Source organism: Halichoeres trimaculatus, unplaced genomic scaffold (genome assembly GCF_033239565.1).
Source record: "Halichoeres trimaculatus isolate MK-OKI-2021-1 unplaced genomic scaffold, fHalTri1.1 fHalTri1_scaffold_11, whole genome shotgun sequence".
Lineage (NCBI taxonomy): Eukaryota > Metazoa > Chordata > Actinopteri > Labriformes > Labridae > Halichoeres > Halichoeres trimaculatus.
In genome coordinates, this window is record NW_027437189.1 from 34,537,836 (window position 1) to 34,558,963 (window position 21,128).

General features: G+C 45.0%; 1 protein-coding gene across 1 annotated transcript; it reads right to left on the reverse strand.

Annotated features, from left to right (window-relative positions):
• Positions 1 to 8,486: 8,486 nt before the first annotated feature.
• Positions 8,487 to 20,725, reverse strand: LOC141799711 (tumor necrosis factor receptor superfamily member 14-like). The gene is made up of 10 exons (XM_074682034.1): positions 20,633 to 20,725; positions 19,506 to 19,602; positions 19,030 to 19,123; positions 10,666 to 10,791; positions 10,226 to 10,381; positions 10,008 to 10,095; positions 9,696 to 9,892; positions 9,566 to 9,597; positions 9,412 to 9,479; positions 8,487 to 9,315 (listed from the first exon to the last, which is right to left on the reverse strand). The coding sequence occupies exons 2-9, from the start codon at positions 19,551 to 19,553 to the stop codon at positions 9,417 to 9,419; spliced, it is 804 nt and encodes a 267-aa protein (XP_074538135.1). The 5' UTR covers positions 19,554 to 19,602; positions 20,633 to 20,725; the 3' UTR covers positions 8,487 to 9,315; positions 9,412 to 9,416.
• Between the last annotated feature and the right edge of the window lie 403 nt (positions 20,726 to 21,128).

Consider the following 21,128-nt stretch of genomic DNA (forward strand, 5'->3'; position numbering starts at 1 on the left):
TATCAAATAAAGTACATAATTTCAGTCTTGTCTTGGAATTAAAGACCATTCCACTGAATCACCATTTGCTTGTTGGAACTCTGAAGATAAAGTTAAATTTCTCCTTTTTTCAACTCTAACTTTGATAATAAACATATGGAACCACTCAATATGTGAACTGGCCCATCTCAGGCAACTTTGTTTAATTTTTTACAAGGTTCCTGAACTGAAGATGGTTGTATTTTTTTTTCCAATCCTGTTTCAAAAACTTATGTGAGCTCTAAAAAGAATGTTTAAAAGTTTGTCAGCTCATCTCCTGCTGCTTTTCTACAGCACTTTAGAGCTTGGTTCCCTGTAAGTTTTATGTTCACATTGTAAAACTGATCTTTAAACTCAACAATTTAAGAAATTAAAACTCTAAAACGTAAAAATCAGCAGGTGTCAGCAAAAGACAGAAAGGAGTTTCTTTTCCTTTGTTCATGTTCTGAACCGCTCACCCTGTTCAGGGTCGCGAGCGGCTGGAGCCTATCCCAGCTGTCACTGGGCGAGAGGCAGGGTACACCCTGGACTGGTCACCAGTCAATCACAGGGCTGACACAAAGGCAGACAACCATTAGAAGAAGATAGAAGATAGAAAATACTTTATTTGTCCTCGAGAGGAAATTCAGAAGTCACCGCAGCATTTAAGAAAACAAAAGTAAGAAAGTGTATAGAAAGTGCAAAAAGGTCCACAAGAAAATAGATGACGACAGCCCGTCCACCACTCGTCCACCACTCTCCAGCCCAGCCAGTCTCCACCTCCACAGGGTCCAGGACTGAGCCTCCCCAGCAGTCTGTTCAGTCTCTGTCTCCTGGATCCTGTCTGCTCACAGCAGGTGAAGCTCCTCCATTGTGTTTATTTTAAAATGTTGTAGTGAGCAGTGTTTAAACCTTTTTTTATTGGATATCTTTATAGGCTGACTGCCACTGCTGCTTTGTTTAGGTTTTGCTTTGTTTAGGTTTTGCTTTGTTTGGGCTTTGTTTTTCTTAGTTTGTTTGAGTGTTACTTTCTAAGCTTTAGTTGTAGTTAGGTTTTGGTTTGCCCTATTGCTCGCTTTGGTTTTTTTAAAGTTATCAGTTGGTCTGATTATTTTCATTTTCTTTGTTAAACCATCTTTTAACCTTGTTGTCTTTTTTTGTTTGAGTATTGCAGATCGAGTGGTTCGTGGTCTGAGCGTCTTGAGGCTGTCCGCGGGTGTAAGCCTCACCACCTGCACCTCACTACCCCCATTAATTGTGTGTGAGTGGTTGTTGGCACTTTGTTTCATTTTCTCACTGAGCACATTTTTCTTTTTCCTTAGTTGCTGTGTTTGAGTGAATGCAGGGCTTTTGGGCACGTGGGAATGCTAAGTCCTCTGCACCCCCTTTTTTAGTCACAAGCGATCATATCGAAAGAAACTTAACCCTTAGTCTGCAATATTCTCTTTAATGATTGTGTTTGGATTTAATAAGGTAGCCTTGTCATTTTACATTCTTTCTATTTTTATAACGAGATTCAAATAAATATTTTTCTACAGCTCAAAATTATTTATTGCCCATTCTTCATATTTCTTTTGCTTAAATAAAGCAAATTATTTGAACATCAGTTTTTGTCTCTGTCTCTGATTTTCTTGCTGCCAATTTGCTGTTCCTCCAAATTATCTTTGGAATTTTACTTTTGGGATGGTTTAAAGACGTTTTTTTTTATTAGTTAAATGAAATAATTATTTAACCTGGCCCTCGGTTACATAAACATTATGATAAACGTTACCTGTTGTGTTTCTCTGGAGCTGGAGGCACCCGGGAGGCTGTCTCCGTCTGTATTCTGCTCCGTGTTTACCTCTGCGGCTTGGGCATGCGTGGTTAAAGGAGATCGATTGCTTTTCCTGTGACCTGTGACCTCAGTGACGTCATTTCAGCACTTTTCGATTCGTACTCGTAATCTTGGATTCGTATTCGTAGGGAAGAATTCGTAGTCGTAGAAAGTTGAGTTGTATTCATAAGACTTTGCACTTGTATAAAAACAACTGTAACCTGAACCCAGTTTCACAGACTTACGTATATGACAGCAGATTTTTGTGTGAAATAACTTTATTGACAGAAATTTTTGAAATTAAAAATACGAATCATTAATTACGCATACGTCCTTTTTGACAGCTTCCTTACACCATAAACCTGGCAGTTGGTTTCACGTGTCTGGTTAGTTGTATATGTTTCCTGGGCTTCAATATCTTTGACATATCTGGATAAATTTCTAAGCAGTATTCCACTCCACAATGGGAATATGCCCAGATAGTCTTCCAGGAGAACATCAATAATCTCTGGACAAAAGAAGTTGATCTTGGTCCCAGCTTTACCCTCTGATTCCACTTGACTTTTAACTTGATGAAGAACTGCTTTGAATTCAGCAGTGAATGGTGATTGGCCACATACAGACTTTGAGTCTCTGTTTGCCTCCTTTTGTTGCCCCTGTTCCTCCATCACACTCTCCATTCTGATGTTTGTGACACGAGCAATATGGTTGTCCAGGTGTCTTTTTGCTGTTTTGACAGTCTCACTGTCTTCTGCTGAGGTAAAAACTACAGCCCTGCATGCTGCTGCAGTTCAACAGCACGGCGGTGCTGTACGTGGCGTACTCTTTTAAGCCTTTGTCCTGTGTTTTTTTGACAAATCTTTGACAAAGAGCTTTTAAAATGTGCGCAGAGATGGAGCACTGTGAACCTCAGAAGATCCTTGCTGGTCATCTGCCCTGTTACTATTTTATGGGCTGTTTGGAGGTAATCAAAAATGCTGTCCTTGTTGAAGGATAGGAGCACACTGCTTATTATGGCCCAACTGTAATCTGTCTCCACCTGCCTGGCTGTATTTGATGTTCATTTGTGCACTTTTCTGAGTGTTTCCATCGGCCAAAAAGTTCTGGTTGGGATGGAATGTTCATTGGTCAACAGCTCTGACACAGGTAGAGGTGGCCTGTCTTTCCCCTTCCCTGACAGAACAAGGGCATAATATAGGACTCTTTTGTCCTGACTTGGGATCTTCGTAACCACTCCACCTGTGGCATCAAGGTAGAGGGTAACTGCGGAGTGTTTTTTCAGGTGATCAACTACAATTCTTATACTTTCATCTGTGTATAACTGAGCTCCAAATGGACTTCTTTGCAGGCACTGTATGCAGCCACCGGGAGAAATGTTTGTTTTGTGACTGCATTCTTGGAAAATCTTCTGCGTTAACATCAGTTCAAGGCAAGCACAACATCACCATGGAGTCTTGTCCTTTTTTTTTTATTCTGATGAGATCTTTTTTGGAACGTCTTTGGTCAAACTCCTTGTAATATTACCTGCACATATTTTGTCTCCATCAGTTTTACTGAGCTGATGATAGTGGTAGTTGCTGACACCTTTGCGGATGGCTCTTGCAATTTTCCCTCTTCTTCTGTAATGTGCAGGCTGGAATTTTTTCTTCATCTCTGTAATGAGGGACTCCTCTGACTACCTGGATCTTTATGTTGGGGCTGTTAACTGGCTTATGATTTCGCCTGAACAAATAGGATGCCCTGCACCTTTTAAATGTTGATATTTGAAAGACAGATTACAGCAGAGATTAGCTCTCCTGAACTTGTTGTTGAGCATCTGTCCATGGTGGTCTGAGTGAAGCTGTGCCAGATAAAGGTTTAACTTTTCTCCATTTCTCCCATGTAATTGTTATGTACATTTTTTTGGTGTCATTTATGGATCATGAGCTTTCAGAGATTCTCCATCTTCTCCACTTTTGTTTTTATCCTCTGCATCACTTGAGGCCTTCTCTGCTGGTGTCTCTGCTCTTCCATTCTCTCCTTCATGTGCATTTGAGCTTTCCCTCATAACTCCTGTATTCGCCTGCTTGGGAGAAACACCTTATATTTTTTGGAAATCTTGATATTTTTCATGAATATTCTTTCTATTCTGACTCCATATGAGACGTAACCACTTGCTGTATATTACCTTGTTCTCTCCAAACAGATGCACAGCTAGAGCGGTTCATGTTTCTGGTTTGGTGGAGTGTCCCTTTTCTCCCACACCATGCGAAAACAATGCACGTGTCACAACTTCTATTTCCCATGCTATATTCCATAGATCTGTTTGTGCTCTTTGCCTTTTCTTAAAATGTCCCATGGCTCTCTTTTGAAAAGATCTGTTATGAAGAGGACATATTTAAAAATCTTTAAGAAATGTAATTGAAGATAAAACAAAACAATTCATACCTGAGTACTACAATACTCGTTTAAAATTTATTGATTCTTAGCCAAAAACCTCATGCCTGGTTTCTTGATTTTTTTAAATAGCAAAGGTGTAGAAAGGGGCGCAGCTACCTACTTTCTTGGGGGTATGCAGACACATTAGTCAGTTTTGCTATGTAACAATGTCACCACTAAATTGCTAGATGTCGTGCCTTTGCATCCGGGCATTTTTCAAGAATGGCATCAAATGAAATAGACCGTGCCACACTGTGTCCAATAGAGATCACTGCTCACTGGGTCAAGGGATCATTGCTCATACTCGATCACAGGTATGTTTTAATAAGCTTTAGCTTACTGAAGGATCTCTCTGCAGATGCAACCGTCAGAGGCAAGGTCAGGAATGCTCTAAGAGCTGCTGTCAAATCTGGGAACACCAAATCAAGATTCTCCTGTATGAGGGAATTCAACTTCTCCAGAGCCTTGTTACCCTTTAACAGACGACTTACTGGGTATATTTCTTAAACAATATCTCTGGACACATCAGTGGCAGTCAGAGTATATCTGGTAACTGATTCTTCAAGTTCAGCTTTTTTCACGTGTTCCATTTTGGTGATGAATTTAAATTTCTGAGACATAAGCTGAAGATTGGAAAACCTGTCAGACAACTCTTGCAGGACTGTGTCAACAATGACATTGAAAACCATGCACCTAAAGTGCTTCTCAGGTTCCTTTTCATAATGACCAGTGCTGGAATTGTCATCTTGGAACCTCTTGTGCTTCCTAAAGCGTCTTTCTTTCAATTCTGGAGAAGCATCCATTTCAATGGCTATCCTGCGCGCAATGTCAAGTGACTTCTGAAAGCCCTCCTCTCTATACTTGACCAAAAACTGTTTCAGTAGATTGATCAATGTAATTGCTGTGTCCATTGAAACACCTGCCGCTTGTAGTGCCTTGCTTGCAAAGTTGATCTTTGACAATAAGCCATACCAAACCAAGAGGCACACAAGGAGCTCCATACTTAGAATCTCCGCAGACAGTAACTTTGCCTATGAGACAATTTTGCTGTCTCCTGCCACTTCTTCTAGTGCGTCTAGAATCCTCCCCCAACAGGAAACGTACAGCTTTGACAGCATCTAGCTTTGCTTCCCACCAGAGGCTTCAGAGTGATTTCAACAAATTGTGTGAGAATATCCCACCTCTTCACAGAAGACGAAAAGATTGTGTACAATCTTTGAAGTGTGCCAAAAAAGGTCAGATACTCTCTGTTGGATGAGGCTGCGTCACAGAACAGGTTGAGGCTGTGGCTACAGCAGGGGATGAACAGAGCCTCTGGACATCTCTGTTATATTAATGCTTGGACACCCTTCTGTATTCCCCTCATATTGGAGCCATTGTCGTAACTTTGCCAGCTCCAACCTCAGACTATCCAGCGCCCCTGTCAGTATGTCTGTGAGTTGTGTCCTTCACAGCAGTGAACCCCACAAAAGACTCCTTCATAGTGACCTTCTTCTTTTCATCTGTATGAACATATCGTATGATAACTGAAGCCTGCTCTTGCTTTGATATATCGGGTGTGCAGTCCAATTCCACTGCAAAGTACTTGGAAGCTTTGATCTGGGTATACATTTTACCTATAACACATTTAGGCAGCCCTTCTATGATGCTCTGCCAGTGTGACATCATACTGTGCTATGAGCTCAAGGATACCCCCCAAAAAATCAATTTTTAGGATTTCCTAACTCTGCATTTTTTCCCCTCAGTGGCAGTTTCTTTCTGCAAGGAAGAGAATGCAGTCGATCACTCGAGTCAACACACTTCTCCAGTGTCCCTTTTCAGTGGCAATAGTCAATAGTTTTGCCTAGGAGTAAGCGGGTTGCCAATTCTTTCCATACCAGATAGGCATTTATGTGATCAGTACTGGTTTCATGGTGCTTCAGTGGTTTTGAAAGACACTGCCAGTTATTATACCCCACCACAAGGCGTGTGTTAGCAGCTCTAGCTTCACCCAAAAGCTTGGATGCAAAGCAATGTTAGTACTTTTGGAGTACAGTAACCAAGGGCGGACTGGCCTACAGGGATACCGGGGATTGCCCCGGTGGGCCGCAGCTGCAACATGAGAGAGAGGGGCGGGGCAGATCAGGCTGTGGCAGAGTCTCCTGTCAATCATGCTGCTTAAATGGGGGACAGTACCAGACAGTGTTGTTGGAGGATTTGAAGATTGTGTTATCTGCAAGGGCGGGCTGGCCATTGGGCCTTTTCACGAAACGGCTGGTCTTTTCCAGACCCTAACTGGCCGGTGGTCAGAGCGTTTGTTTTTGTTTTTAATTAATGACGTCAGGGGCAAACTGGTCATCTTGAAGTTCTGACGTTCAGTATTGCCAGGGAGTGGGGTGGGGGTGGGTGCTACCAGTCTGTTGACTGCCGATGCTGTCGGGGCGGAGCTGCCGATCTACCGATGTGTCCCGTTGTTGTGGGCCAGGCCAAGTCAAAGTCCCAGGCTTTTTTTTCAGTCCCAGTCCGCCACTGACAGTAACCAATCGTGTTCCACTGGACAGTAAACAAAAACAGCATGCCTTGGAAAAAAAACCTTCTACTCTTATCTGATCTTGGATATGGCCCATCAGGACATTTCTTTGGGCCATTTTCAACCATGTACTGCCTGAATAAACCCCTCATTTCATGTGGTGAAGGCCATGCAGATGGATCTTCTGAGTAAAGCCTTACCCTAGCCCTCTCCTCTGCGCCTCTTTGGTTTTTTGTTTTGCTTATCCTCACCTCTCTGTTCCAGTTCTTCTTCATCATCTGCGCCTCTCTGTTCCTCTTCCCCATCGTCACCCTTCTGCTCCAGTGCCTCTCCCTCATCTATACCTCTCTAGTCCAGATTCTCCTCTGCTGTGATCTGATTGCCATGTCTGCCTGTGCTAATTTTCCCCAAAGGACACAGTGAATAGGCTGGTCAGTAGAAATTCAAACCATACTGGACATCTAGGTTTTTGTGGCCTCAATAGTTTGATTATTCCTACCTGATGCCATCACTGACTCCCCTTGCCTGCGTTCCTCTCTTCTAAGTTATGACATACAAGCATTATTTAATAGCTTTGAATAAATTACAAATCTTGCAATTCTTTAATATAAATAGTATTTTAAAAATTAATCACTTTGCATCAAGTGGCTGTTCCTACACTTCCTAATATTAGACCAACCTGTCGCCTTCCCCTGTCTGTTCTGTTTCTTTCTCTCTCTTCATCTCTTCTTTCTCTCCATCCCCACACCTGAATGACATGAACATGAACATGTGTCTTGTGTGTTCAAGCCCTTTGACTTTAAACAAGTGAATGTCTTTTAAGTCTAATTGCATGATGAGCGTGTGTATGGAAACATTTTCAGACAGCTCTGTACTGTCACATATTGCATAGATCACCGTTATCACCACTGTGGTATAATAGTTAGCCATCCAATCTAAACCTGATTAAGCCTTCTTTGTTACTCAGAGTAAGACTGCACAATACTAATTAATTCCCTGTTTGTGTGAAATAGAGGCTGACATTTTTTGGGATTCCCGCAGTATGGGAGTCAATTTTACTATCAACCACAGGATTGGGACAGTACAGGATTAAAAGGTAACGGGAGCAGACATGAGCGGGAACAAATCAGGAAGATAAAATATAATATGTGACATGTGCCTGCATTTTGCAGTGTATTTCCAATAAGTCTACACTGTAAAGCCTGTAAAAAGAACTACACTTCACAGAAGCCAACAGTGCTCCTGGCAGATGACTCCCACCGAAAAAATAAAGAACAGGATGGTTCTGTTCCTCGGACTGCAGACTGTGTGTCTTCACACTGCTCTGCAGACCACAGGACAGCTTCTATACATAGAAATAGAAAGTACTTTATTTATCCCCGAGGGGAAATTCAGGAGTCACAGCAGCAATCAAGAAAACAAAAGTAAGAAAGTGTATAGAAAGTGCAAAAAGGTCCACAAGAAAATAGATGACGACATCCCGTCCACCACTCTCCAGTCAGCCAGTCTCCACCTCCACAGGGTCCAGGACTGAGCCTCCCCAGCAGTCTGTTCAGTCTCTGTCTCCTGGATCCTGTCTGCCCACAGCAGGTGAAGCTCCTCCAATGTGGCGCCAGCGTCCGATGTCAGCTCCGTCAGCCACGTCCGTGAACAGCATGATGCCACTATGCCCTCCGGCAGCCCCTCTGCCGCTGGGCTAGCACAGCTAGCTCGTTCATCCCCCACTGCAGATAGATACCCCATCCCAGCAATGATGGATGGAAGGACAGGTCCACGTCGTCACCTCCCAGCTCACACCTGAGAACCAGCACGTCGTCCTCACCTCCTCCTCCTCACCTTGAGGGAAACCATCAAGCCTTACACTAGTTAGCATTGACATGCTACAGGCTGCTAACAGCTAATTTCACATGGAGGTGAAGCTCCGTGTGTGTTGTCAGTTTGACTCATTTTACTCTTACAGTAAGGGTCAGAATGAAAGAAGTTATCCTTCCAGTTTCCTACATCTGTACTAATCAGATTTTTGTTAGGAATTTTTTTGTGTCCTGTTTGTTGAACTTTGCTTCTTACAGCCAACTCACTCATCCTCAGACTGATCTGCATTATCTTCAGCACTTGATCTGCTATGTCTTATCTCATATATCCAAGTTGCTTGGTGTTGAGGACAGCCTCTACCTCAATCAGGAGGGTTGGTAGAACTTCCTCTGGTATTACTTCATGTCCATTTACCACACTGAGAGCGTATTTCCTGCTCCCACCCATGCCTTGAAGTCAGGAGCCCCTGGTGGGTTGAACTGGAACTTGATTTGACACTTTGCAAGGTATTCATCGAGTTCTGGTTCCATCACTGCTGCCAACTTCAACTTCCTCTGAGCTCCTGGGGATCAAGTCTAAGTGGATACACTTGGCACTTAGACATTTAAAGATCAGTCCCCAGTGTTTCTCATGAACACATCCATTCTTCAGTAGATAGAGTCTGAAACAAACTCAGATCAGAATCCAACTGAGTAAGACCTGGATCCTGGTGAACTTGAACTCTGGAACAGTAAGTTTCCACAGGATTGGTACAAACTGTCATGACCTGAAAGAAGAAGAGAGATTTATTTTGTTTTCTCCATTCATGAGATCACATCAGAGTTAATCTCAGTCAGAGAACATTTCACTGAAACACTCTCACCTGTTTTACCTGATCCTCTGCTCTGCTCTATTCTCCTCTGGTAGTCTGCTATTTAAACTCTTTGTTTCCTGAAAGAGAAATATCAAAAAGTGAGTGAAACCATTGAATAAGTAAACTGAGAGAGGGATGAGAGCACAGAGATTTTAAAACATACCTGGTGTCCATTTTTCTTTTCTTTCCTTTTTCCTGAAATTAAAGATCAGCAATGAATAAAACTGAGTCAAACAGAAACATCTATAAATGAAACATGATCATATTTTTACTGTCACAGAGTGAAACCTTACCTCTGGTTAGAAATCTGTTTTTCTTCTTCCAGCAACACCACACCAATACACACAGAGCAGCTAAAAAAAGCACAACAACAACTCCACCAACAACACCACCAATGATCACTCCAGTCCTGTCTGGTTCCAGCTCCCCACACTCAGCATCCTGTGATCCAGTTCCTGGTCTCAGCAGCTGCTGATTGGATGGATCACATCTGTAATGATAGAGGGACATTTGTTAGAGGAACATCTGTAGGATCTGATGAAGTCTCTGCTGCTGCTGGAAGAAGAATTCAGGTGTGTCCATGTCTGATGTGAAGCTTCACTCACTCTGTGTGTTTCTGACAAGACGTAAACGTGCCGTCAGAAAATGTTCCCTCAGAGCAGGGAGAGCACTCAGAGTCTGACACTGAGTTTCCTGAAAAAATGATGATGTTGTTGAGGTTGGATTAAATATTAACACTGAATGAATCTGAAAACCATCCAGAGATCATTTCTTTCCTGGAGGTCACTGACTGTTCATCCTCTTAAGCCTGTTTTGAACTCACCTCTCTGACTGATGTAATGTCCTGGATCACAGCTCCTGTGTCTCTGAGCAGCACCACAGCCGTCCTCTGAGGGCTCCGTGCAGAAAAACCCCTCCAGAGGTTCACACACTGAGTCTGATGTCCGCGTGCATGACCTCTTTATCTTTAAACCAGCAGCTGAGGACACAGAGAAAGACCATACTCACAGACCTCAGGTTTTAATGTTTAAAGGACTAAACCGGGACATGCTGGACTTCAGTCTGAGCCTCTTTAACTTCTCTGAGACGTGAAGCTGGTTTCTTCAGACTGTGGTTTCATCTGGATGAGGGACTGAAGGCTTTGACTTTAGGAAGTCAGCCTGGAGCTTTGATTTGATGAGTCAGTAAAATCAGCTTTAGTGTGAAGTGTCAGTGAGGAGAGGTTACTGATGAAAACAAAGCTGAACAGAAACAGACGTTTACCTTCTTCACACACTGAGCAGTGGAAACAAGATCTGAGTCCATTCAGTTTATTCATGAAGGTTCCCTCTGAGCACGGCTGACAGGACGTTGACTTTTCTCCCTCACAGTCGGTCTTTACTCGATGACCTGTTAAAAAGAAAAAAAAAAAAACTCAATCTCATTCACTGAAAGTTGTGGCAGCAGAGATCTGGGGCCTCATTTATGAAGAGTGCTGAGACTCAACACTAAAATTGTACAAGCTCCAAAACCTGGAAATGGCATGCGCCCAAAATAATGTTCCAAAATATATTGTTCTTTTAATGTATGAGGACATCTGCAATGTCTATCTGTTAATCTAATCCATGTGTTTAATGTTATTGGTTATGTTGATGTTTTAACTGTGGCCTGATTTTATACATGCTGAACGCGTTGACATGTAAACGTACAAGTGTCCTTCCAAAAACAGGATGGCTGCTCTTCCATCCATCTCCACACCACTGTTGTGAAGTGTAAGAGAGATAAAGCATGTTAAATGGACTGATAATGCATCTCTTTTGAGGAAGTAATGTACATTTGTTTGTTCAGTGATGAAAGTTGATATTCCGCTGGAAAAACAAAGTTTTATTATTGTATGCTAACCGCTACCATATCAATGCAGCTTCCCTTTGTATGTTAGTGTAGTGATAGGTTTTTACTTTGGAGTTCCTTGTGTACTTAAACAATATAAAACCTCCATCTAGATGTTTAACATGTTGTATGTGTGGAACAGGAATCTCTTGTAGGAGAGAATGTATCAGTGGGCTCTCAGAGAGATCTCTTGTAGCCCCATTTTTACTTTATGCTTTAATAAAAGTACAAACACATGAAGTAAGAGGTATATACACACGGTTTAACTTACTTTAAAGTATGATTGACCTGAAGCTCTTAACTTTAAACACGAAAGCAAGTCTTCTAGCTCAGGGTAGCTAGTGTTAGAAATTTACCTTCAGAGCTCCAAAGAAATAATAACACAAACATTTTGGAGCCTTTATACGACTTTCTACGTGGTGTTGCACTAGATACCTGGATGACTCTGTATATCACCGACAGACACTTAAGGCAACTCCAGGAAACACCTTAATTACTTAATCGCTGCCATCTTAACACCGTCTACTGTCACTTTCTAATATTTCTTTCGGTAAGTGGAAATGCCCAAGCAACTTCACCCCAATGAGGAAGTGATCTGTGCATAGAGCCCAATGAAAGTGGCTCCCAACATGGGCAAGTAAATAAAACCATTGGTTTGAATGATTATGATGAGGTGGATCTTTCTTTCAGGACCCCTCCATTTGTGAGCTACCACCTTATCGTGGTGGAGGGGTTTGCGTGTCCCAATGATCCTAGGAGCTAAGTTGTCCGGGGCTTTATGCCCCTGGTAGGGTCTCCCATGGCAAACATGTCCTGGGGGAGGGACCAGACAAAGTGAAGCTCACACAGACCCCTAATGATGAAAAACAAAAATGGTACCAAGTTTCCCTCGTTCGGACGTGGGTCACCGGGGCCCCCCCTGGAGCCAGGCCTGGGGGTGGGGCTCGATGGCGAGTGCCTGGTGGCCGGGCCTACTCCCATGGGGCCCGGCCGGGCACAGCCCGAAGAGGCAATGTGGGACCCCCTTCCTGTGGGCTCACCACCTGCAGGAGGGGCCATAGGGGTCCGGTGCGTTGTGAGTTGGGCGGCAGCCGAAGGCAGGGACCTTGGCGGACTGATCCTCAGCTGCAGAAGCTAGCTCTAGGGATGGGGAACGTCACCTCTCCGGTGGGGAAGGAGCCTAAGCTGGTGCGCGAGGTTGAGAAATTCGAGCTAGATATAGTCGGCCTCACCTCGACACATAGCAAGGGCTCTGGAACCAGCCTTCTCAAGAGGGGTTGGACTCTCTTCCACTCTGGAGTTGCCGATGGTGAGAGGCGGCGGGCAGGGGTGGCAATACTCATTGCCCCTCGGCTCGGTGCATGTACGTTGGAGGGTAGCCTCCCACCGCCTTCGGGTGGGGGGACGGATCCTGACTGTTGTTTGTGGCTATGGTCCAAATAGCAGTTCAGAGTATCCACCCTTTTTGGAGTCCTTGGAGGGAGTGCTTGAGAGTGCTCCATCTGGGGATTCCCTGGTCCTACTGGGAGACTTCAACGCTCATGTCGGCAATGACAGTGAGACCTGGAGAGGTGTGATTGGGAGGAACAGCCCCCCCGATCTGAACCCGAGTGGTGTTTTGTTGTTGGATTTCTGTGCTCATCACAGATTGTCCATAACAAACACCATGTTCAAGCATAAGGGTGTCCATATGTGCACCTGGCACCAGGACACCCTAGGCCGCAGTTCGATGATTGACTTTGTAGTCGTGTCATCGGACTTGCGGCTGCATGTCTTGGACACTCTGGTAAAGAGAGGGGCGGAGCTGTCAACCGATCACCACCTGGTGGTGAGTTGGCTCCGATGGTGGGGGAAGATGCCGGTCAGACCTGGTAGACCCAAACGTATTGTGAGAGTCTGCTGGGAACGTCTGGCAGAGTCTCCCGTCAGAAAGAGCTTTAACTCCCACCCCCAGGAGAGCTTCAACTGTGTTCCGGGGGAGGTAGGGGACATAGAAAAGAGTAGAATAGAATAGACTTTATTGTCATTGCACAAGGCAACGAGATTTTATTGTGCTGTCCTGAATGCAAAAGAATATAAAACAACAATAACATAAAAAAACAAGTACAACAACGCATCCATGTCAAGGCATATAAAACATTAAAGAGAGTAATTGCATGTAGTCCCATATTGCACTGATAACAAATAAATATAGAAAAGAGAGTCACATGTTGCAGTTATTGGCGTGGCGTATTAAGTTCAGTTATGGCCCTGTGAAGGAAGCTGTTCTTAAGTCTGGAGGTGCGGGCTTTGAGTGCCCTATAGCGCCTCCCTGAGGGTAGCAGAGAGAAGAGGTGATGACTGGGGTGGCTAGAGTCTCTGAGGGTCTTTGTAGTGGTGTGGTGGCAGCGTGTCCTGAAAATGTCTTCCAATGCTGGCAGACTGAGTCCAATGATCTTCTCAGCTGATTTAATTACTCGTGTCAGACTCTTCCGGTCTGCCTCTGTGCAGTTAACAAACCAAGAAGTTAAACAGTATGTTAAGACACTGTATGGAGCAGAGGTAAAAGATTCTGAGAAGCTCAGCAGGCAGGTGGTTTTTCCTCAGTGTCCGTAGGAAGTAGAGCCGCTGCTGAGCCTTTCTTACCAGGGTGGAGGAGTTGACTGACCATGTGAGGTCCTCTGTGATGCAGATTCCCAGGAATTTAAAGCTGGTGACCTGCTCCACTTCTTGCCCCTTGATGATTAGTTTTTCATGCACCTTCTGTTCTTTACGGTAATCAATGATGATCTCCTTGGTCTTTTTGATGTTTAATGTGAGGTTGTTGTCCATGCACCAGTCTGTTTGCCTGTCTATTTCTTCTCTGTAGTGTGTTTCGTTATTGTCCGATATCAGTCCCACCACTGTTGTGTCGTCTTCAAATTTAATTATTGTGTTTGTGGAGTATGTGGAAATGCAGTCTGAGAGAGGAAGTCCAGAGAGGAAGTCTTTAATCCACATGCACAAAGTGCTGTTAAAACCCAAGCTTAGCAGTTTGATGACCAGTCTGCTCGGAACAATGGTGTTGAATGCAGAGGAATAATCGATAAAGAACATCCTCACATATGTTCCCCTCTGGTCCAAGTGTGTGAGCTGTGTGGAGGGCAGTGGAAATAGCATCCTCTGTGGAGCGGTGTGCTCTGTGTGCATACTGATGCTGGTCAAAGTTAGCAGGGAGACTGGATTTAATGTGTTTTTGGACCGGTTTCTCAAAACACTTTGCAATGATGGGGGTGAGTGCTACTGGTCTATAGTCATTTAAACAGGTGATGTTGTTCTGTTTAGGCACTGGTATGATTGTGGCTGGCTTGAGACAGGTGGGGACAACAGCCTGGGATAGTGACAGATTGAAAATGTCAGTGAATACCTCTGCAAGCTGGTGGGCGCAGTCTCTAACCACTCTCCCCGGGATCCCATCTGGCCCCGCAGCCTTCCTGATGTTCACTGTGCTGAAGATCCTCCTTACCTCGTGGGTCTGGAGAACCGGGGGGGCAGCAATGCTGGTAGTGGCAGCAGCCGCATCCATTGCAGACTCAATGTTGTTGTCACTCTCAGCAGTTTCAAAGCGTGCAAAGAAGTGATTGAGCTCCTCAGCCAGGCGGATATTGCTGTCTAGGGGTGGGTGTCAGTGTCCCTTGTAGTTTGTAATCTGCTAGATGCCCTGCCACACACTAGCTGGATCACTGATGGAAAAATGACCCTCGATCCTCTCCTTGTAAGCTGCCTTGGCCTGCTTGATACCCCTCTTTAAAATGCGCCTGGCCGTAGTATAACGCTCTCTGTCCCCCGCTCTGAACGCTGCATCCCCATCCTCCCTCAGCTGCTCCTGAACCTCCTTTGTCATCCAAGGTTTCCTGTTTGGGAAAACCCTGGTGCGTTTCTCAGAGGTTATGCTTTCGATGCAGGTCTTGATGTAACAGAGAACAGTGGTGGTATAGGTCTCTATGTCTGGGTCAGAGAAAAGACACCAGTTTGTCCTTTCAAAGCAGTCTTGCAGCTGTAAGGATGCATCCCCGGGCCAGGACACACCAGTTCTGGTGATGGGCTTCAGGCGTTTGATTACAGGTTTGTATGCTGGGGTCAGGAAGACTGAGAGATGGTCCGACTGTCCAAGGTGTGCTAGGGGGAAAGCTCTGTATGCTTTAGTGATGTTTGAGTACACACAGTCCAAAGTCTTATTTCTTCTGGTTGTACACTTGACATGCTGATCAAATTTAGGCAGCACGCTCTTCATATTGGAATGATTCAAGTCTCCAGCAGATATAAAAACACCATCAGGGTATGTATCCTGTTGTTTATCGATAGCAGTTAGCAAGTAGCCGAGTGCTAACTTAGCATTAGCGTCAGGTGGTATGTAAACAGCTGTCACAATAAAGACGGAAAACTCCCGTGGCAGGTAGAATGGTCTGCATTTTACTGCTAGGAACTCCAGGTCCGGAGAGCAGTGTCTGTCTTTGACGGTGGCGTCTGTACACCAGCTGTTGTTTGTGTAGATACATAAGCCACTGCCGTGGCTCTTACCGGACTCCTTGTTCCTGTCACTGCGGAGTGTGGAGCGGCCTGCTAGCTTGATAGCATTGTCCGGGATCCCAGGTTGAAGCCAGGTTTCAGTGATAATCATCACACAGGCGTCTCGGGTAACTGAGTGGGTTGTTAAATTCAGTCTCAGATTGTCCATTTTGTTACACAGGGACCTTGCATTGGCTAAAAAGAGGCAAGGTAGCGGTGGTCTGTGTGGCGCTCTCTTTAGCCTAGCCAGGTAGCCTGCTCGGCACCCCCTCGTCTGTTTACGCTCTCTCCGCCGCTTCCTGAGTCGCCAGACTGGCAGGGTAATCCATGGGGAGTCCGCTGCTTGTGCTATTTCCACTGGGATCTGGTGCAAGTTTTGAAAGCTCCTTGAGATGGGAATTTGGTGTCCTGTCCCGATGTTCAGGAGTTTGTCTCGATTGTACGAGATCTTTATCTCACACACCCACACATATCCACTCACAAAAACACACAGTTAGCAACCACACACACAGATTCAGGGACCACTTAGCCGCTGCGTCTCTGCACGCCGCCATCTTGTGGGTCAAAGACATTGAGTCTGAATGGGCTTTGTTCCATGCCTCCATTGTTGAGGCAGCCAATTGGAGCTGTAGCCCCGAGGTGGTTGGTGCCTGTCAGGGCGGCAACACCCAAACCCGCTGGTGGACACGAGCGGAAAGGGATGCTGTCCAGCTGAAGAAGGAGTCCTATCACGCCTTTTTGGCGTGTGGGACTCCTGAGGCAGCAGACAGGTACCGACAGGCCAAGCGGAATGCAGCTTCAGCGGTTGCTGAGGCAAAAATCCGGACATGGGAGGAGTTCGGTGAGGCCAAGGAAAACGACTTTTGGACGTATTCGAAGAGGTTCTGGACCACCATCCAGCATCTCAGGAGGAGGAAGCAGTGCACGGTAAACACTGTGTTCAGTGCGCTGCTGACCTCGACTCGGGATGTTATGGATCGGTGGAAGGAATACTTCGAAGACCTCCTCAATCCCACCGGCATGCCTTCCTTGGAGGAAGCAGGGTCTGGGAATGATGGGGTGGGCTCTTCCATCTCTGGGGTTGAAGTCGCCAAGGTGGTTAGAAAGCTCCTTGGTGGCAGGGCCCCGGGGGTGGATGAGATCCGCCCAGAGTTCCTTAAGGCCCTGGATGTTGTGGGGCTGTCGTGGTTGACACGACTTTGCAACATCGCGTGGACATCGGGGGCAGTGCCTCTGGATTGGCAGACTGGGGTGGTGGTCCCTCTTTTTTATAAGGGGGACCGGAGGGTGTGTTCCAACTACAGGGGGATCACACTCCTCAGCCTCCCTGGTAAGGTCTATTCAGGGGCACTGGAGAGGAGGGTCTGTAGGTTAGTTAAGGCTTGGATTCAGGAGGAGCAATGTGGTTTTTGTCCTGGCTGTGGAACTGTGGACCGGCTCTATACCCTCAGCAGGGTCCTCGAGGGTGCATGGGAGTTTGCCCAACCTGTCCACATGTGTTTTGTGGACTCGAAGAAGGCATTCAACCGTGTCCCTCGGGGAGTCCTGTGGGGGGTTCTCTGGGAGTATGGGATGTCAGGCTGCTTGTTACGAGCTGTCAGTTCCCTGTACGACCGGTGCCAGAGCTTGGTCCGCATTGCTGGCAGTAAGTCGGACTCGTTTCCAGTGAGGGTTGGACTCCGCCAGGGCTGCCCTGTGTCCCCGATTCTATTCATAACTTTTATGGACAGAATTTCTAGGCGCAGCCAGGATGTCGAGGGGGTCGAGTTTGGTGACCTCAGGATTAGATCACTGCTTTTTGCAGATGATGTGGTCCTGTTGGCTTCATCAAGCCATGACCTCCAACTCTCTCTGGAGCGGTTGGCAGCCCAGTGTGAAGCGGCTGGGATGAGAATCAGCACCTCCAAATCCGAGTCCATGGTCCTCAGCCGGAAAAGGGTGGAGTGCCCTCTCCGGGTCGGGGACGAGATCCTGCCCCAAGTGGAGGAGTTTAAGTATCTCGGGGTCTTGTTCACGAGTGAGGGAAGGATGGAGCGAGAGATTGACAGGCGGATCGGTGCAGTGTCTGCAGTAATGCAGGTGTCCATCTAGAGACCATCACCATTTCTCAGGCTCTGTCTGCATGTGTGTGTTAGTGTGGCAGAGGCAGGGACTGTCAGTGACAGTAATGTGCTAACACTTCCCAAGTGCTTAAGAGTGTTTTTGGAGCTTTTCTTATGGTTTGCTAAGTTGTATTATCTGCTTCCTATTGTTCAGTATTCTTTTCAGGTTGGTTTAATCCTTGTGGTTAATCAGTGTTTAATGTTTTCATGTTTATTCATTTGTATTTATTCACTTTTCATCTTTGTAGAAACCACACAGTTTCACACACCACACTCATTTCTAAAGGAATAAAAGAGTGGAAATTAGAACAGTGTGTCTGTTGCCAGCATTCAAAGCCATCATTCCTGTTCTGACCAGACAACCTGTGTTGATGGGTGCTGTAACATCACCATCAATTCAGTTTTCACTGAGGTCACAAGTATGGAATGAAGCTAAACCACTGCCTCTTTTGCCTCTTTTATACCTTTGATCCAGGATCCTGATGAAAACAAAGAGTACAGAGTGTCTGAGGCTGCAGAGCAGAAAGATGGAGGCCATCAGTTAGTGAGAGTGAGCGCTGATGGATGAGAGTGATCAGAGATCAGTGATCAGACTGTCAGCTGGTTACTCAGGATGAGCTTAGAAACCAAAGTCCTCCTGAGGGTCTTTAGCTGCTGCTGGCATTAGCTGAGTGAGTTTCTGTTCCCTTCAGATCCAGGAACAAAGAGAAAAGTGTCAAAGAGTGATCAGATGGAGCAGGTGCTCTGCAGCCTGCAGTCAGGAACATTTTCTGTCTTTAAACTGCTTCATGCTCTTTGTAGAGCTCTCAGTGTGTCAACATTATTCACATAAAGACATGAAGACCTCTGCCACTGTTCATCAACTTCCTAAAGGCTGTCTGCTGCAGAGTGTGATGCTGCCCCCTGGAGACAGGCTGTTGTTACTGCAGCTCAGTGTTTTCAGTCAGAAGTGTCAGTAAATTAGAGCTCAGCATCTTCTGAATCAGAGCGTGGATGGTCTGATAGAAACACTGAGACAAACTGAACTGACTCAGACTGACAGCTCACATTACTCTACAGACAACAAGAGTTCAGAGACATTTAATAAGTAAATTATTTTAAAATTAATAAGTTAGTAATGAGATCTTACCAACACCACACATCGGACAGCATTCATTTCCAACCTGATACTCTGTTCGATGACAGGTCAGGGTTTGACCTGAGGAGGCTTTGATCATAATCATCTGTTGAGACACAGAGACAGAGATCAGGATCAGTGTGAGGGGATTTTCCACATGTTCATAACAAATGTGTAAAGTTTGGATCTTTAGTGTCAGTCTGCTCTGAAACATGTTCAGGAGGATGATGTTGAATTTCCATTCTTTGTTTGTCCCTCCTGACATACCGTCATATGACTGAAGAGGAACCTGTAAAGCAGCAGGTCTGTCAGAATCAGACTGACCTCTTCTAGACCAGCAGACCATGAGCTGCTGGATCCTCAGGAGAAGGAGGAGGAGGAGGAGAAGAAGAAGAAGAAGAAGAAGAAGAAGAAGAAGAAGAAGAAGAAGAAGAACAAGGAAAAGGAACCACTGAATTCAACAATGCAGAGAGAAGAAATCACTTTACCATAAGCAGGAACCAAAGCTTCATTCTGGACTTCTTTCTGGACTTCATGATCAGAGTTCTGTTCAGGAGATGTCACCTCACAGGAGGAGGACTCCACCTGGAGACAGAGAGAGGAACACACAGACCAGACACAGATCAGAGAAATGATCTCCTTCACTTCATCCTGTTTCAGAGCTGTTGGTAAGTTATGGGGATATAAATCTCATCACAGAGGAGACTGAGACTGAGACCTGGTCACACTCCTCCTCTCTTGAGACCTCATCCTTCAGATCCATCCTGAGACTGAGGGGAACAAAGTCTGTTCTGGACTAACTGGACCCAAGAGCAGGTTTAAAGGGTCCACACAGAGAGCGGCAGAGCTGAAACTTCCAGCCCGAGTTATTTCACAGCTTTCTTCAGACTCTGACTCAGAGATCCATTTAGAGCTGCTCCCATCAAAGTTTAAAGCTCAGTACTCTGTGGATCAGCCTGAACTGATCATCAATGATCGGTCTCTGAAGCTCACACTGAGGAGGTTTCACAATAAATGTGGAAGTATCGTCCCTTACTTTAAAATACGGTTTTGTTTTAGAGGTGTGCATATTCCATCCAGACTGGTTTTTATCCAAGTTATTGGAAGATGTTCATATTTTACAAAAAAAAAAAAGACTCTGTGATTATAATTAAGAGCAGCCAGTTTTTTATTTATTTATTTATCTATTTTTTCATCATTACTCCTCAACAAACTGTCATCAAAACTGTAGGCATAGTTTACATCAGAACAGCTTTCCAGAGTTCACTGTTGACACTACCGACAACGTGACTAAGCACTTTGACTGTCCTATCCATACACACTGACACAAGGACTCAACTTAGGACTCATCATTCTGATGCACTGACATGTTCACTGACACATACATTTACTCTGAGAGATGAAAGAAAAGACTGGGAAAGAGACTGGCTTTTGCAGGTAATCCATGGTGTTTTGTACGAACTGTTCTGAGAAATGCACTAACTGTTCTGCAAATGGCAAAGATGATTCCAGAAATGTTCCAAAGCAACTGAGAAAAACTGTAACTGAAGAACCTCCAAAGATAATACACATTACTGTAAAGTTCAAATAAAGCATGAAAGAAACTGAAACTTACCACATGATCTCAGATCATCTCTCTCTCAGGGATCAGAATTATGTACTTCTACCTGTGAGGTAAACCTGAAGCCTCAGGAATCCAGGAGGACCTGTTCCAAGGTAAATGATCTGTGACTATGATTAAAAGAAATACGTTCATCTACTTTGGGCAGACTAAAGGTTTAAAGCTTAAGAAGGAGAGCAGAGGAGAGAGTTCTTAGATACAGAAACAAAGATTAACACAGCACTGACTGAACCTCATCCAAACCCAGTTCCAGATCTAAACTCCACACAGCTGATCTGCTGTTTAAAGTCTCTATTGTTACATTAAACACAGAGGAAGAACTGACACATGATGTGGTCATCAGACCAGTAAAAGAGAACTGGGTCATCTGATGATCTGACCTCTGAATGTTTTAATTCCAGCTCAGAGTTCAGCAAAGTCCCTGATAACTAATCTGACTGAATCCGAAACTGATTAATGTTGATGGTAAATAGGGAACAAACATCATTCA

Excerpts from the sequence above, each read along its gene's own strand:
- LOC141799711 (XM_074682034.1), bottom strand. The coding sequence starts at position 19,553 with ATGAAGTCCAGAAAGAAGTCCAGAATGAAGCTTTGGTTCCTGCTTATG. Across the intron at positions 10,382-10,665 it reads CTGCTCAGTGTGTGAAGAAG|CTGCTGGTTTAAAGATAAAG; the intron begins GTAAACGTCTGT and ends CTGTGTCCTCAG. Across the intron at positions 9,893-10,007 it reads TCTTGTCAGAAACACACAGA|ATGTGATCCATCCAATCAGC; the intron begins GTGAGTGAAGCT and ends CTATCATTACAG.